This window comes from Gambusia affinis, linkage group LG21 (assembly GCF_019740435.1).
Source record: "Gambusia affinis linkage group LG21, SWU_Gaff_1.0, whole genome shotgun sequence".
NCBI classification, from domain to species: domain Eukaryota; kingdom Metazoa; phylum Chordata; class Actinopteri; order Cyprinodontiformes; family Poeciliidae; genus Gambusia; species Gambusia affinis.
The window spans coordinates 2314880-2332258 of record NC_057888.1 but is presented as its reverse complement, the minus strand read 5'-3'; the positions used below and the strand labels follow the sequence as shown (position 1 = coordinate 2332258).

The 17379-nt window shown below is 37.3% G+C and overlaps 1 protein-coding gene across 4 annotated transcripts in view; it reads right to left on the bottom strand.

The window, feature by feature from the left end:
* Positions 1 to 2726: 2726 nt before the first annotated feature.
* rnf152 (ring finger protein 152) overlaps positions 2727 to 17379 on the bottom strand; it is a 42604-nt gene continuing 27951 nt past the window's right edge. The window contains exons 1-2 of one of the 4 annotated variants that reach the window (XM_044105188.1): positions 12546 to 12565; positions 3875 to 4774 (exon numbers count right to left, since the gene is read on the bottom strand). In XM_044105188.1, coding sequence (XP_043961123.1) covers positions 4007 to 4657 — 651 coding nt within the window. In that variant the 5' untranslated portion in view covers positions 4658 to 4774; positions 12546 to 12565 and the 3' untranslated portion in view covers positions 3875 to 4006. Of the gene's footprint in view, positions 4775 to 9324; positions 9343 to 12545; positions 12566 to 17379 lie in introns of those variants that run through there. The other 3 variants (XM_044105187.1, XM_044105189.1, XM_044105186.1) reach the window with 3 other exon arrangements.

Here is a 17379-nt window from a genome sequence, read left to right as displayed (position 1 = left end):
GTCACACTCTAGTTTTCAACCCTGTGAAGTATCCAGAAACCTTTTTGATCAAACCACTTTTATGTTCACAGTTTCTCCTCCACAGATACAATTTACATATCAAAACGTAAGCATTTCTCTCTGTTTTCACCCAGTGTACCTCTCTCTGGTTTAACAGATTCTGTTTTCTTTCAAATCCCACCAGAGTGCAGAGATCCCTCACACAAACTACAATTCACTCCCATCATATCAGCACTGAATTTTTCTTTCAAAGCTGGAATTGAACATTCTTCTTTTACCTGTAAAATGGTAAAGAAAGGTAAAAATGACTGTGTATGGCAACCAGAGGGTACGGCACACAGCAGCCTGAGAATTGTTTTAACTGACTTTTGGTTTTCAAACAGCAACTGTTTGTTTGAGACATTGATTTGTGTCTGTTTTGTTTGTTCTTCTCAACATAGTGGAATCACCAAAGCAACAAGTGATTTGACATTTTCTGTATCTGTGGTCTTTATGGCATTGATTTCATTCTTTTATATGTTATTCCTTCATAGTTGCCTTGTAACTGAGAGTAATTCTGCAGTACTCAGAATTAATACACATCCAGAAGAACTTTTAACTTGTACTTTCAGGATAAGGTTCACAAATACCCTTTAAAACTCATATGCCTAGCTGAAGGAAACTCTCTAGCCTGAATGTGGAAACTAACCTTTAATAAACACGGTGTTCTTGTTAAAGCAGCTTAAGTCACGAGTTCACACTCCTTTGAAACAGTTTTGAAACAGGTTTCCTGTCCTAACACATCACAGTTCGAGTTAACACACAACGCTTCCCTCCAATCTTTTCAAATATTTAGGTTTTAAGTTGTCAGAAACACTGTGCGGCAGTTCACTGAAAAATTTATATACCTATTTATTCACTCAGTTGCACACTGCCTCCTACAAATAGGAACCATCACTGTTTTTAACTCTCTTCCCCTTCCGCAGCATGAGGAAGCAGTCTGATCTTCTGCCGGGCTTAAAGGGATGACAACCTCTGCTCAGCTTATGTGGAAAATCCAGGATACATCCTCAGCAGAGCTCATATAACACAGTGACACAGGAAAACAGCTCCTCTGAAAAGCATTTACAGTAATGCTGTGTGTCAGAGATATGGAAAAAAACTAATTTTATAGCTCTAATATGAGAGAAATGCAAATGATCTACAGTGAAAGTGAGGGCTGGGAAACAGCGATGAGTTACGTTCAACTCTGAGGATGGGATGGTAGAAAATAAATCAGAATATTAGAAAGTAAAATTACCTCCAGACTCTCTACCAGTCTTTTTGTAGCAGCTGCTTCGGTATTGGTGCTATAAAGATAAACTGAATTGAATTAAATCATAAACTCTAATCTCTTCTTCAATTATTATTATAAAATATAAGTTAAAATAATTTCTTTAAATGTTTTTTAGCATGCTCATGTTTCCGATTGGCTGCTAAGCTACTTTGCTCCTCAAGCTAGGACAACAAGTGCAATATGGTTGAGGAAAAGACCTCATGTCCAATTAAAACCAAAAGGTATGAGGCGGCATTCATGCTAAACAAATGCAAAAATGATTTAAATAGGAAATAAAAGCGAGAAAAACTTGTTTCTTTACATATTTTGTACCATTTGTGGGTTTTGTAAGAGGTTACCCGGTCAGAAGCTAATCCTGTTTGGGTCATGTCCTGCAGAGGTTTGGGAACCCCAAGGGTATGTAAACTTCTGGTTTCACCTATATTCAAATGACTTTGTTCTCTAAATTTGGCTTAGTTTCTAATGCCAAAACCTACACTGAGCAAATTTGTTGCCTTGTAAAATATGAAAGTAAGCTACAACTTTGTTTTGCTGTTCACATTTTTTACAAATGATTTTTCAAACATCAGCTGTAAAAAAAACCCCTAAAAATCAATAATGTTGCTTAAACCAAAGTAACAGGAAACTCCAGGAACTCCTCTATCAACATTCTGAAAATGCAGATTTACGTATTTCAATGTTAAGCCTGGCAACCAGTGCTTTCACGTCCAGCTTAGCGGTGATTAGCACCAGTTGGAGGGGGTAACTTTTGTCAGTGTGAATGTGAACTAGTTTGTTTTCATAAATCATTTTCAGGTTTCTCCTTCATTGTGGATGGTGTGAGTTTTTGCATTTGTGTAAAACAAAAACTATAACTTTTTATTAAATTAGCTCAATGGGCTATAAAGTAGAACGAAAAGCTGCTTGATCATTTCAGTGTGATGTAAGTATTCATCTACAATGAAAATGAAAGGAAAAGTGAGAATCTTAGAAATTTTGTCCAGTCTTTAGGCACTTGGAGATAAACAAAACCCTTCAATGATCCTTAGAGTAAAGAAATAAACACCAAGCATGTGGAGCTCTTCATTAAGAAGCGCTGCTGCTGCTGGCTGTAGTTAACCGAAGTGGCATGCTGCAGAAAAGTTGGCCCCTGAGGAATGTTAATTACCTCTGTGACAATAAATCCATAAAGATTTGAAGAAAAAAGAGATTCCTGAGGATAAACAAAGAAAAGGAGTGAGCTATTAAGTTCAGTCAGCTGTGAAAAATAGGATTTCTGTTAGATAAAAACCGGAAACAATTGACTGATGCCAGAGAATGTAAAGTTTAAGAGATAAGAAGCATCCAAAGGTTGAAGGATAATAGCTCTCAAGGATATAACTGCTTGTTTGGCACAACCTAAAAGCCTAAATACACAAAAAACCCATTGAGATTTGTGAGGCTTGAACAAACAAATGTTTTTAATTAAAATATAAGTAAAGCAGTAAAAAGACTTCTATTGTCTGATTTAAACAAAAATTCACACTTTTACAATCCTAAAGCATCTCAGAGCTAGTTGTGTATAGTTCAGCTGTACAATATACTGCTCAACAATTCGGCCTATACAGGTTCTTTAACAGGAAAAAAAAAGAAAATCAAATGGGAAGGTGTGGATGTTGATTCCCACCGAATCCGAGAATAGTCCATGTTCTGGATTTTAACAGGGATCTATTATGCAAAATTTCCATTTTGCATGCTTTGACTCTTTCATTTAGGTATCAATTGCTCCTAAAACAGCACAAGCGCTTAAAAAAAATCCCAAGTTGATGTTTTTTGGTGTTTGAAAAATTAACCATTTTGAAACCTAGAATGTAACGTCACAAACCAAGCTGGGCTCCACGATGTTTGATCAGCTGGTTGCATCACTGTATCAGTACAATGGCTGCTGAAAAAGACAAAATGTTTAGTTGTTGACTTACCATTCAGAAACCACTTGCTGCATTATTATTGGTTGTACAGGAGACTCCACTTCTGCTTTTCAAATATGTACGGTTGTATAATTACGCATCTGTTTGCAGCCATTTTATTGTGCGAGTATAAATGTTGAGTTGGGGGGCATAGCCAGCACGAGCTTATTTGGATTTAAAGTCACAAGGCGTCCTAAAACAGCTCATTATGAAAGGAGCTCAAAATAGACTAAAATCCCATCATATAAGAAGGACTTTGTGCAAACAAAAGTAACAAACATATTTTATACAGACCATAGACCTATCCTAACCTGTTCAAGGAAGCATAATAGGTCACCTTCAAGACACAGCGCTCAAAGCCTCAATATGGCCAATAAAAACACAGATAACTGATGAACTTTTACAAACCACAGAGCAAACAGGCGTTCCAGTCACTTCGAGTGTAATGGGTGTCTACGTCACTCTAGGAAAACACAATCAGCTGTCTAAAAACAGATCCACACTGACTTTCAGAAAGTTCTTGAAGAAAACACAAAGATGTGGCAGTTTTTTGAACCAACACATAGCTGGTGTAAAATATCCATTTTCAGTTTTCATAATTGAAAACAAACAATGCTGACAGACAGTTTGTAAATCTCCTTCTCGCCCTCGTTGTTCCCTCATCAGTACTCCATCGTTGCCTGGTTTTCCTGTGTTGTTAAGCTATGTCTCCACTCCTCAGAAGAGTTTGGGCAACTGAGGTCCACAGGAGGTCAAATCGACCTCCTCAGCCGCAGGAGATAACAGTGAAGCGTTTGGAGATGCAGGACATGTTGTGCAGCACGATTCCCAACAGGAACAGCAACACACACGCCACCAAAATAACCGTGCAAACGCCGGACCATGTGGAACCCTTTCCTCCTCCAACAGGGCCGGGAACTCTCCTCTCGCCTTCGCTGCCGTCCAGCCCGACGCTCTCCAGGCCCATCGCCAGGCCCAGAGGCTGCTGTTCAGCCACGGTCACCACCGTCATGCCCTTCTGCTGGCTGCCAGGAAGAAAGCGGCAACCCAGGTCTCCCGGCAGGCCGAGCGCCCGCTCCTTGCTGACCGGCAACGGCAACATGTAGCAACCATTGCTAGGGAGGCGGATGAAGACAGGCGTATGCTCCGAGGCGTGAGGTATAGCGATGACAGTGATGATGTCCGGGTCATCTGGCAGCTGGGAGACGGACAGGCCGGGGGGAAGCTTGGTGACGCTGCGGCACCAAGGGCAGCGGATCTCCTTCTGGGTGCTGCGCATCTGGGTCAGGCACACGGAGCAGCAGGTGTGCCTGCAGTCCAGGAGTTTGGGTCGCCGCCGGGGGCTGTAGTAGTTAAAGCAGATCTGGCATTCCAGAATGGAGTCCTGGGAAAGAGTCTCCATGTTGGAAAAGTGCATCCAGCAGCCAGTAGCTTCAGTAGTAGTTTCAATGCAGAGCAGATTGTGATGTTTTGCAATCCAACACCGTCCTCAACTTCACTGTCGTCAAACCCTTCAGTTGGCGAAATGTTCCATCTGCAACAGAAGAAGAAGAAAGACCAGTCTTTAGAAACTGCATGCAAAATAAAAGCCTCTCAATCACAAGACAAGGGCTGTTGTAATAAGAAAGAAATCAATTAATCATGTAATGAATTAAAATTAGTTCAAGAATTTTCATTTGCATGATTTATTGTTTGTGCATTTTGAATTTAGGATTTAAAATAATCTTTGTAAATCTGCTCTATTCAAAACTCTTCAAGTGGCAGTTTTACCTTCAAATTAACTTCAAATTATGTAAAAACAAACAAAAGAAAAACTCCAGTTAACAACTTTCTGCAATTTTACTATGCATCAGTTAATCTATAACAATTAACAGATCAGTCTTACACTGTACCGCAGTCAAGTCAAGCAAAAAGGGCTGAGCTTGTTGTTCTGATGCTTGACCACTTTTTATCTGCAGATGGATTTTTCTGCAACAAATAATCAGGAGTTTGCTAAAGGAATGCAATGTTATTGCAATTTATGGAATAAAATGTTTGTTTTCTAATTTAAAAAAGAAATTCAATTACTTGCTTTTTTTGCATCTCCTCATGTATTTCTAATATTGTATAAAACAGGCAATAAAATGTGCAGAAAGTGCCAGATTGGTATCCGATTAATCAATTAATTGTCAGAATAATTGGCAGAAAAATCAACTACTAAATCAATTGTTAGTTGCAGACTAAAAGATGTCATTTGCAGAAAGAACCGCACACTTAGAGCAGCAATGAATCCAAAACTGAACAATAAATACAATTTACATTTATGGTTAAAATAAAAGAAAAAAAAAGACTGTACATCTGTTCTACACAAGACTCCTCAAGTTTCAGTCTTGGCTTCAAATTATGCAAAAAGAAATTTCATATTAAGAACTTTTTTGATACCCAATTAATTGGTTAATCCAAGACACAAAAACATGGCAGATTTATATCCTATTAATCGCTAGAATAACTGATTAATCGTCAGAATAACTGATAGAATAGCTATTTTCTACAATAACTGTTAGTTGCAGCCCTATATTTAGATATAAGAAACAAGTGGCACTCGTGTGAATGATGCAGACAACGAATGCATCATCCTGCAGGTGACTGCAGCAGCAGTGTATTCATGAGATCCTTCGATATTTGTCTCGACTGTGGCTGTTTCCTTTTTCCCCTTCAGGCCACACACTCCAGGAACCCCTCCATCCACATCCGACTCTTCTTGCATAATCACATCCATAGCGTTAATTCATATGGAAGCGGCAATAGTTTGCTTTTACAGATGATTAAGCCCTGTCAAAATACCACCGTGGAAACAATGAATACCAAACAGGGCCAAGCTGTCTTTACGTTTTGTTTCTCTGCCCAAATTGTCAAGTGTGAAAACTGCTGATGAGGGAAAAAAGGGAAGAAAAACAAATAGATTTTCCTCTCTCTCTTTTTCTTTCTACGCTGCCATCACAACAGAGACGCTGTCCCTTCAGGCGTAAAAAGCGGGAGAGGACAAAGTGAGATGGAGAGAAACGATGATAGAAATGGAAAAAGGTGACCACTGATTGTCTCGCAATACTGAGCGTCGGTGTCCCTTATCAGAAACAAGATCTCAGGTAATTACAGCTGTCATGGCGCCCCGTAGGGACACTGATGCAGCAGGAGAGAGATAAGAAGAGGTTTCACATCAAACATGTTCAGAGCCGATCATTCAGTCCTGCTGGCGAGGTTCATTTAAGTGCAGATCAAACTCGACCTTGGATGGAAAAACATAACAGGACCAGAAAAAACATCAAATATCTTCTCAAATCCTCTCTGAATGTAAAGAATTTCAGTATAGAAAGAAAGTATGCCCTCTCACATTTCATAATAATTTATTAGACAAACAAGAGCAAAATTGAAAAGCCGTGCATGGATACAAGAAGAACACATAATGAATTTTATCCTGCTTTTCTTTCCAACATTGTTTCAGAGTAGTTAAGAGTCTCTCTCTCTTAAAAGGGTGACATTATGTATTTTCCAGACACAGAGGGTCATTTTATATCACAATCTAGTAACTATTTCACCTTCAGTCATTATAAAAATACTGTAAATATTAAACATGCTTAGTTTTTGTCTCCTGTTCTGTGTGAAACGTCTAGAAGTAATCACAACAATGCTCCTCCTTATGCCATTTCCAACTGTTTTAGGAGCAAAGAACTGAGAAGTAGTTCACAATGTGCTTAAATTTTATAACGTAGTAGCTTTTAATATACGTTTTTACGTTTTCTGAAAATATATTTTTTAAATATTGCTCCAAAATTGAAACATATAGCTGACAAAATAAGAGAGTTTTGACGTTATGATTCAGTTTTAAGGTGTTTCCACACCTAAATTCTGTTTGATTGGTGAAAAAATTTGCAACATTTGTTACATTTTCAGCTACAGTTGTTTTCTTTCCCACTGCTCTCAGTCAAACGAACCAAATCCTTAGAAAAACCTGTTCCTCTTCTCGCCTGTGGGGGCGCTGTACCAAGAACCACCAAAGGAAACGACACAAAAATCTCCAAAGTCAACATGAAGGCAACTTCCTTCTTCACAAAATACAAACAAAAATACAACAGTGTCAGAGTTCAGATTTTGTAGGATTTCTCTCGCGTTTGTTTTGGTCGTATTTACCCAGCATGCCCTGCGCTGTAATCCACTTCCTGCTTTTGGAGCGGTATCCGATCCGCTTGGCATTCACATTATGTATTCGAACCGCACCAGAGTTCACATTAATCAAACTAGGATGAAGTTTGTAGGCAGACCAGAGTTCAATCTTTTGGTATAATTGCACATTCACATCTCAAAAAACGAACCAGACCTTCTAGGGTCGGATTAAAGTGGACTAAAGACGGCTGGTGGGAATGAACCTCTGTGTTAAATAGGAGCCGTGATGCCTGCAGCCAGTAAAGACTTTACTTCAGCACCAAGTGTTGAGTGGATCCTCGTTAGTTTGCCAGGTCAATACCTCGTGAGTGTCATCGACTCCAGCTGCTCAAGCCTCTCCATCCTCTGCCTCCCTGGAGGCAAAACACTCCCTCCTTAACCAAGTCTGGAGGCCAGACCGCTCACTTCTTCCTCCATGGCTGACCTAGTTTCTCCACACCGGCTCAAAGTAGAGAAAAGGTGCTGAAAAGTCCAACCGGTTTCACGGAGCGCTGAGGGAAGATGGAACAGACGGAGAGGAAGGCGGAGGATTCCCACTGACAGTCGAGGGTTTTACCAAGTCCTCTCCTCACAGATATGGATTAGCTTTGATCTGACTAAAAAGCTTTGTGGCCCAGTATTCCCATACACTCTGCTGCTCCGTTTTGACTAAGAATCCTTTTTTCCTCTACACAAAATCTTCAAACTTATCATTTTTCAAGTTACTTACTTCCTGTTTCTGCCTCAGCCACACATTTTCTACATGTTAAAGATAAAACAGAAGCTAAAATACCTGATCTATGAATGCCAATACCAACAAAATGAGGTAAATTATGTTAAAAAAATCATCTACTGTGCTTCCTTGAACAGGTTAGGATAGGTTTATGGTCTATACAAAACATGTTCATTGCAAAGTTTTGCACAAAATCAATCTTTTATCAACAATTTAGTCTGCTCCTTTCAGAATACGCTTTAAAGGGCCTCTTGTCACTTTAAATCCACATAAGCCACGCCCCCAACTCAGCCTTTACACAGGTAAAAATGGCTTAAAACAGATTAAACATAAATTTAAAAATAGGCAAATTTGAATGATTATTGATCCCAACAGTAAACTAAGTAGATAATAGCTTAAATAAATGTGCAATTATGCAACCAAACATCTTTGAAAAGCATTAGTGGAGCCAAATGCATAACCTACAGGAATGCAGCAAGTGGTTTCTACGCTTGTCCTCCCCAGCAGCATACATGCAGGCCAAACATGCAGGAACTCCTTGGGTTGCTAGGTAACGGGTGGAACTTGTTTAGGTTGCTAGGTAACGGGGAACTCTGTTTGGGCAGAACTTGTTTAGGTTGCTAGGTAACGGCTGTGCCCTTTGAATGTGACTTAACAAGCCAGGGGTTTTTAAAACAGCTCATTTTCCAGACAGCAAAAAACATTATGTTATTACTAAAAACGTTTGGGTGTTGTTGCCGAGACCCAAATGGAATAATAAAACATGACGAATGTAAATTTTGCACAATAGTTCCCCTTCAATATAAAACAAGATGCTCTAAAACCAGAAACCTAAATGGAAAATAGTTCAATTCCACTATTATAAATGGCTGGTTTTGTTAAAAAACTTTTTCATGAACTGAGTTGCTGTAAAAAAAAATTTATACAAGGCTACAAATGACCAAATACAGCTGTTGGTCATTTTAGCAACAGTTTTTATTATCTGATAACAACACGTCGTCGTTCAGATAAATGGAGAAAAACCTTTTTCCTTTGCGTTTTTTTAGAAACATTTCCGAGATCGTAAAACAACAGAGAGGACCAACTCTGTCTGCAGCGTAATGATATGATTTATCGGTTCAACTGAGCAGTAACCAGGGCGAGCTGGCTGACCCACTTTCTCTCACACCCACCAACTGTAGACACAAACACAGAAATATCCAGAGAAACGAACGTCTGAGGGAAAGTTTTCCAGTCTTTCATGCGGTTTGTGTGAAAGCTTCTGATTTTGTAGCTAGAGGACGAAGAGTGACCGAACAGCAGCCGTAACGCGCCTGGTCCACCGGGAAGCGCCGCACACCTGAGGACACAGACAGGAGGTAAAAATAACCGCACATCCAGCCCCACACGGCTGACATAATAAAATAGCTGGAAGCTGCACGAAGCAGAAGATTGTTTTCATGCGGGAAGCCTCGGGTGGTGTGAGCCGCTGAAATGTCAGCGCGGCGGTGACGCACAGAGGGATGCAGCTTCAAACGTGCAACTTCGTTATGGATGTGTGTCTTATGACGGCGTATCACGGCCATTATAGGTAGAACAACTAAGGAGGATTTCTGCCATAAAACAAAAACATTTCTGAGTTTTAAAAGCCAAATAGTTATTAGAAAAACGGGGAAAAACAAAAATTTGAGTAACATCAAAAATCTTCTAAAAAAATGTTAAATGTTGAGATTAATCTCCAAAACTTTCTAGAAAAAGACTTCCAAAAGTGGAAAAATTCTGACTTTAGAAACTGAAAGTTTTTTCAGGAATATTTCTCTGTGTAAACTAAAAAAAACATTGTTTTTGTTATTGCTAGCAAATTTTGTACTTTTCAATTGAGTTTCAAAAACCAAAAGTTTGCAAGAAGCCCTTAAAAATTTTAAAATTAATCTCACGCATTTTTGGCAAAAAAAAACTTTGAATTTGAGAAGTCCAAAATTTTCCAGAAAAAAAACAGAAAAAACAGAAATTTTAAAATTAATCTGAACTTTTTTTAGAAACAAGAAAATTTCTTAGTTTTAAAAGTCAAAAATTTGATAGAAAACTAATAAATATTTTTGATGGACTTGATCTTAACACATCAGCATCAAATTGTTACCAGTAGCAGGACTTTGAAACAAGTCTATGTCTCATGTGAGATCCTGATAACCAAGCTTTCTTCTCCTCATTTTAAATGTTTTTCTGCTTACACTATGACTCTATTTGATAACAGTCTGTAGTGCAACTCAGAGAAGGAAGGACTGAAATAAAAGCCACATTTTGGAAAATATTTTCTGTATTTGTCATTTATTTTCTAGAAAAGAAAGTGAGAAAAATCTTATCTGGTATGAAAAAAAAGTCTGAATGTTTTTTTGCGCCACATTGGCCAGTAAGGGAGATTTTTTTTGTCTCACTGGAAAAAATGGATTTTTCAAGTTTTTAGAGGAAGATTATTCTTGATTGATTTTGGGTTGCCAATAAAAAACACATTTTAGGACTGAAATTGAATGTTTTACTCCAGCACAAACAATCCCCAGAGAGTTTTCTGGAGGTCAGAATAAAGTATATTTTCTCCTCTCTCTAAGAAAATGGCACGTCGTCCTTGCTCTGACCCTCCTGCCAGTATAAATATTGATAAATGCCACCCGCGATAAGCCGATTTCATCCAGTTCTACATTATCTGACCAGCTGATTTATCTGCACTGAGTCCAGATTTGCATTCAGACAGAAGTGCTCACTTCTCCTTTTCACCTCCATCGTCCTTTATTCTCACCTGATCCGCAGCGGAGGAAACACAATAATATTTCACAAAATGGAATCGTAAACCTCAGCAGCTGAAAGTGATTTACAGCAGCTCACGGTCACATGACAGATAAATGGATTCTGACTGCTGTAAGAGTGGGTTTTAGTGAGCGATTCATCTCTGTTTGCTTTTACTTCCTTTTATTCTCCAGTCTCCGCCTGACTTGGTTGAGCTGGTGGGATTTTTGCATGAAGATAAATAGGTCAGGAAACCAAAACACGGCTTCCTCCACGGAGGCACAAAGATGGCGTGGTGACCTCCTCACCCAGATATCTCCATCTGGACTGGAGATAAAACTCCTCTAAAGTGTCTAACAGCCGAAGCAGCCATGCAGAACCTAAAATAAAACCGGATCAATTAACTCCAACTGGATGTTTCACGGAAAAAGATCAAACTGTTCTTCAGAAATGTTGCATTTCATGGTTTATATCAATTAATGAGTTAATTTAAAGTTGACTGATCTAACATTTTATTTACATTTAAAAACCTGAGCTTAGAAACAAATATAACACTGAATGAATTAACAGAAAATTGTGATTTTCTCACATTAGACCCATTTATAAAACATAGCAAAACAGTAAACTCCCAGGTTGATGTTTGAAGAGAAAAATAAAAGATGAAAAGAACAAAATGTGTAAAAGGCATAAACAGAGGGACGTTCAAGCAGAAATTGTCTTAAATTAATGCTGCAATTTGGCACCATTAACTCACAATCACCCTCAAATTCATCTTCATTTATTGGCACAATGTTTTACTAAATTACAATTATGAAAATAATTGTTTTGTTGCAAACTAAATATCAATTTTCATCAATGAAAAGATATTTATATTACAAACTGGAATCAAACCAGTTGGAGATGGTTTGCTTTGGAAGCCCAAAACGTTTTTTGTGGCCAAATATTTGATCCATACAACCATCGCCAAAAGACGTGGATTCCAGGAATTGATGTAGTTTCCTGTTGCACCATGGGAGGTGGAGACCGGGGTGAGGCGCATCATGTCAGGGCTTAGAATTTTTTTTCAGAGAGAACTTGGAGATCTGACTTTCAAAAGTAAAAACTCATAAATTTAGTGGGAAAAATAAAATAAAAAATTTGATTAATCTCAGAAATTTTCTAGAAAAAAAAACTTAGAAAAGTCAAAATTTGTTAACCTTTGAAACTGAAATTTCCATATTTTTTTTCCTTCAAAAATTTTGGAGATTAACATAAAAAATTTCATATTTTTTTGAGCAAATGTTTGATTTTTCAAACTCAGTGTTGGAAATGTACTCTTTTTCTGTTCTATCTGGGATCGCCCTAATATGCTGTCATAACCCAACCACAGAAATGAGAACTATTTAGATTCCCAGCCAGCGCCAACACTTCAGCACGTCGGAAACTAAACTCTTCAATCAAACCCAGTGCTGCTCTTTTTTTAGCGAAGGCAGTGAATGCATCACGACCTCACTTCCTGTGACTATGGGAATATTTTCACATCATCGAGATGCACAGCAGGACAAGCTGTGAGTGTTCATTCACTCTGCAGAAGCTTAAAATGAAACTCAGCAGGGAAGCGCTCCAGGTCGAGATAAATAAATAACTAATGCACCTTATTGGATATTCATCACATGCATCGGCTTCTGCTTAACCTCCACGTTGAAGCACGAATCCAGAACGTCAGGCACGCTGCCGGGGGACGGAGGCTGGCACATCGTCGCTGGTTCGTCAAAGATTTGACCCAAAGTGGTTGAAAAAATCCCTGAGGGGATGGCACATTTTTGGAACTGTCTTCAAACTGTTTCAGGTACGACAGCGTGTTGCAGATAGAAGAAAAAGAGTTTAAAAAAAACTTGTAAATTTATGAGTTTCAAAAGTTGAAAATTTGCTAGAAAAAAAAAATCTAAATTTTGAGATTAATCCAAGTTAAATAAGAGTAAAAAGTAAAATGTTTGCAAGATAAAACTCAGATTTTTTCTTGAATAAATCAGAAATTTCTGAGTTTGAAAAGTCAAAGATTTTCTAGAAAAAACAAGAAAATATCTGAGCTCTGAAAGTTAAAAACGTTTGACTTGAAACTCTTAACATTTCCAAAAGTTTAAAATATTTGACTTTGGAAACTCAGTAATTTCAGTTTTTTTCTAGAAATGTTTTCAAATTAATTGAAAAATGTTTTGTTTTTTTCTAGCAAATTGTCAACTTTTCAAACTCAGAAATTTACAAAAAAAAATAGAAACTCTGTAAAATTTCAGAATTTTTCTCAAACTTTTTGAGGTTTTTTTTTTTGAAGAAATCTTTTTTACAGATAGACAGACAGGTAGGATAGTACATTTTCAAAAATCTAAAAAAATTATTTAACAAGTTCTTATATCTTGATCAAAATGTACTTGTAAACATCTGTTTATCGCCCAGCCCTACCCTAATTATTCACCCACGTAATCATAAAGTAGGTCATGCTGTCAGTTCCAAGCATCCAGCAATCCAAGTGAATGAAGCTTCATCAGCGCAGACAGAGCGTTTGCATGTATGAAATTGAACAGTATTATTGTTTGGTGACTGATTACCTCGATCTGAATCTGACAACATGATTGGATTGAATTAATTTAATCTGGATCCAGTTGGATTCCGTACAATTAAATACAGATTAGGCCTGTATGTTTTGGAAAGAGCCTTAATCGATAACAGTTGTCATGTTATCAACCTGTGATTGATAAGAAATAAGCAGAACTTGATTGAAATTTTGTCAAAAAAATTTTTTATGTAAAGATGTTTTTTATCAAGGATGATTTAAGACAAGAAAACTGTATTTGAGCAGAAAAGCAATTAAATTCAGTCCAAGTAGTGATTAAATGAACCTCATAAACAACCAAATAAACGGATGATTCAGCAAGTCACACCAATAAAATAAGATACAGGCACAAAAAAGTAATTTCTGACAATCTGCTTACATTTACACTTGTCCCCCTGCAAATAAACAACAAAAAAGCAAAATAAAATAAAAAACTGGCAGGAAAACAATCTTTACATAAGTTCAGGCTACGCATCTTATAATGTAGTCCCAACCCTACACAGCATAAGAAGCCCTTGACAGCTTCTGTATAATTCAACGACCACTTTAACCTTCATGCATTAATTTCCTCTCTGCTGTAAGTTAATGTGAGATAAGTTTCACTGCCGTTAGCCGTGATCCTGCTGAAGTCCCACTAAATCTAATGGACAACCGCTATTTTCTATTTAATGCAACACCTAAAATGCCAATTAAGCAGAATTATATTACTCCAAAATGACATGAATGGATTCAAGGAGAGTCAAGAACCACAACAAGGATGTGAGCTGTTGCCTGGTAAAACTGAGTCCAATGAAGGAACATCTTAGAGATACTGACCAGCAGACGCAGTGACAGTCAGCATCGCTGCAGGATCACCAATACTGACAAAACAGTTCACTTCCTGTTGGTGAGACCCGGAGATAAACCAGTAACAACAAAAAACAACCAGATAAACCAGTGACAGCAAAAAACAACCAGATAAACCAGTGACAACAAAAAACAACCAGATAAACCAGTGACAGCAAAAAACAACCAGATAAACCAGTAACAGCAAAAAACAACCAGATAAACCAGCAACAGCAAAAAACAACCAGATAAACCAGTAACAGCAAAAAACAACCAGATAAACCAGTAACAGCAAAAAACAACCAGATAAACCAGTAACAGCAAAAAACAACCAGATAAACCAGTAACAGCAAAAAACAACCAGATAACCCAGTAACAACAAAAAACAACCAGATAAACCAGTAACAGCAAAAAACAACCAGATAACCCAGTAACAACAAAAAACAACCAGATAAACCAGCAACAGTAAAAAAACAACCAGATAAACCAGTAACAGCAAAAAACAACCAGATAAACCAGCAACAGTAAAAAAACAACCAGATAAACCAGTAACAGTAAAAAAACAACCAGATAAACCAGTAACAGCAAAAAACAACCAGATAAACCAGCAACAGTAAAAAAACAACCAGATAAACCAGTAACAGCAAAAAACAACCAGATAAACCAGTAACAGCAAAAAACAACCAGATAAACCAGTAACAGTAAAACAACCAGATAAACCAGTAACAGTAAAACAACCAGATAAACCAGTAACAGTAAAACAACCAGATAAACCAGTAACAGTAAAACAACCAGATAAACCAGTAACAGTAAAACAACCAGATAAACCAGTAACAGTAAAACAACCAGATAAAACAAAGATAAACCATAACAGATAAAAAGATGGTAAAGTAACAGATAAAAAAAGATAGATGATGAATGACTGATAGATGGATGAATGAAATGATGGATGATCGGTTGGTTGGATAGAAAAAAGGAAAAATGGATGGAGGAGGACTGGATGGATGGATGGATGGATGGATGGATGGATGGATAAAAGAACAATGGACTGATAAGAAGAATGTTCAGATTGATGGATGGAAAAAAGACAAATGGATGGACAGACAGGCAGTCAACAGATGGATGGATGATTGGATGGATGGATGCTGACTCAACAGTTTGATGGTTTGGTTGAAGATTGGATGTTGGATGGACAGACAGATAAAATGGTTGATGGAAGGATGGATGGATGATGTAAAAAAAAAGATGGATAAAAGGGTGGTGGATGGATGAAAGGTGAGATAGATGGATGTAGATTTTGCATCTCATCCTTTGTTGCTTTTTAACATTTTTTAAATAACTTTCTCTGTTTTTGATCCATTTCAAGCCAAGTTGTGTTTTCTCTTCGTCTCTCTGATTGTCCTACTTTCCCTCTGAGGTCACTGAATCATTTCATGGTCATGTTGCTCTAGATTACAGCCTGTTGATTGATTTTGTGATTATTCAGGATCACAGTAATGTTCCTCCGTCTCTGAAGGGGCCTTCGATCTTTAACAACGACGTCTTTTGTGTTATTCATAATTTCCCTCCCTGTCTTTGCGTCCCCATCTCTGTCTTCCATTTTAAATCAATTGTAATTTCAAACAGAAGCTGCATTTTTTCCAAGAGTCACGTGCGAAGGAAATTGATTAAAGGAAATCTATAGGAGTAAAGCAACATTCGTCTGACACCTGGAAACTCACGGATTATTAAACTGTCAAGACTTCGGCCTGAAAATTCAATAGTTTGCACCAACAGTTACAAAAAATATTAACTGCTTGTAGATTACTGTAGCTACTACATCTTTATTTCTCAACAAAACATCGACGTAGGGTACATCTCCAATTGGTAAAGTAAATTTTCTTATTTGATCAAATCCACATATATCTCTTTACTTGGAGATAAATATAGACAAATCATATTTTGACATTAAATTAGATTTAGGCAGAATAAATGATGGCTGGTTGGTTAGAAGGTTGGTTGGGATGTTTGTTTATTAGTTTGGTTGGTTGAATGACGGAAAAAAGAATGATGGGCTAATAAAAAGGATTAGTGTTGGATGGATGCTGACTCAACAGTTGGACAGATGGATTGATGATGGATGGTTGGATGAATAGAAAGATGGATGGATACATGATGGATGTATTTAATGCGTTGTAATAAATCTTTTCTAGCTTTCTTACATCCATCCATCCATTTTCTGTTCACCCTAAAATCCTGCAGGCGTCTGCGCAGTTCTGAACTTTAACCGTAGGAAAGAGTTTTACACATAAAGCAATTTATTTTAAATGTTTTTATCATTTCCTTTTTTAAAACTCTAAATATGAACAAATGTTATTACTTCAACATAAAAACATTAAACCACAGACGAGGTTCCCGTAGGCGACCGGGGGCCCGCGGGCCCCGTGTTGGTGACCCCTGGGTTTTAGTATGCAGATATATATATATATCTATATATACACACACACACACACACACACACATATATATATATATATACATATATATATATATATATATACATATATATATATATATATATATGTATATACATATATATATATATATACATATATATATATATATATATATATATATATATATATGTATATATATATATATATATATATATATATATATATATATATATATATATATATATATATATATATATATATATATATATATATATATATACACACATATATATATGTGGTGCACCTAAAAATCCCACCACAATCTTTTGTTTTTTTTAAAATTAATCTTAAATAAGTTTCAGATATAATTTATTCTATGTTCTAAAAGAAATATAACAAATTGCATTTTTGTTTACAGTTTTAATGCTTTCCTGGGGTGGGGACGGGAGTGGTAGCGGTGAAGCGGAACCTTCGTTTGGGGGCGGGGCGTTGCTTCCAGGTTGGTTTTGGGATGGATTTCCGCTCTGCCCCAAAAGCAATCTGGAAGCTAAAGATAGCGCTACGCTTCACTGCTGACTCCTCTCTGTTTTTCCCTCTAGGTCAGTACATAGTGAAGA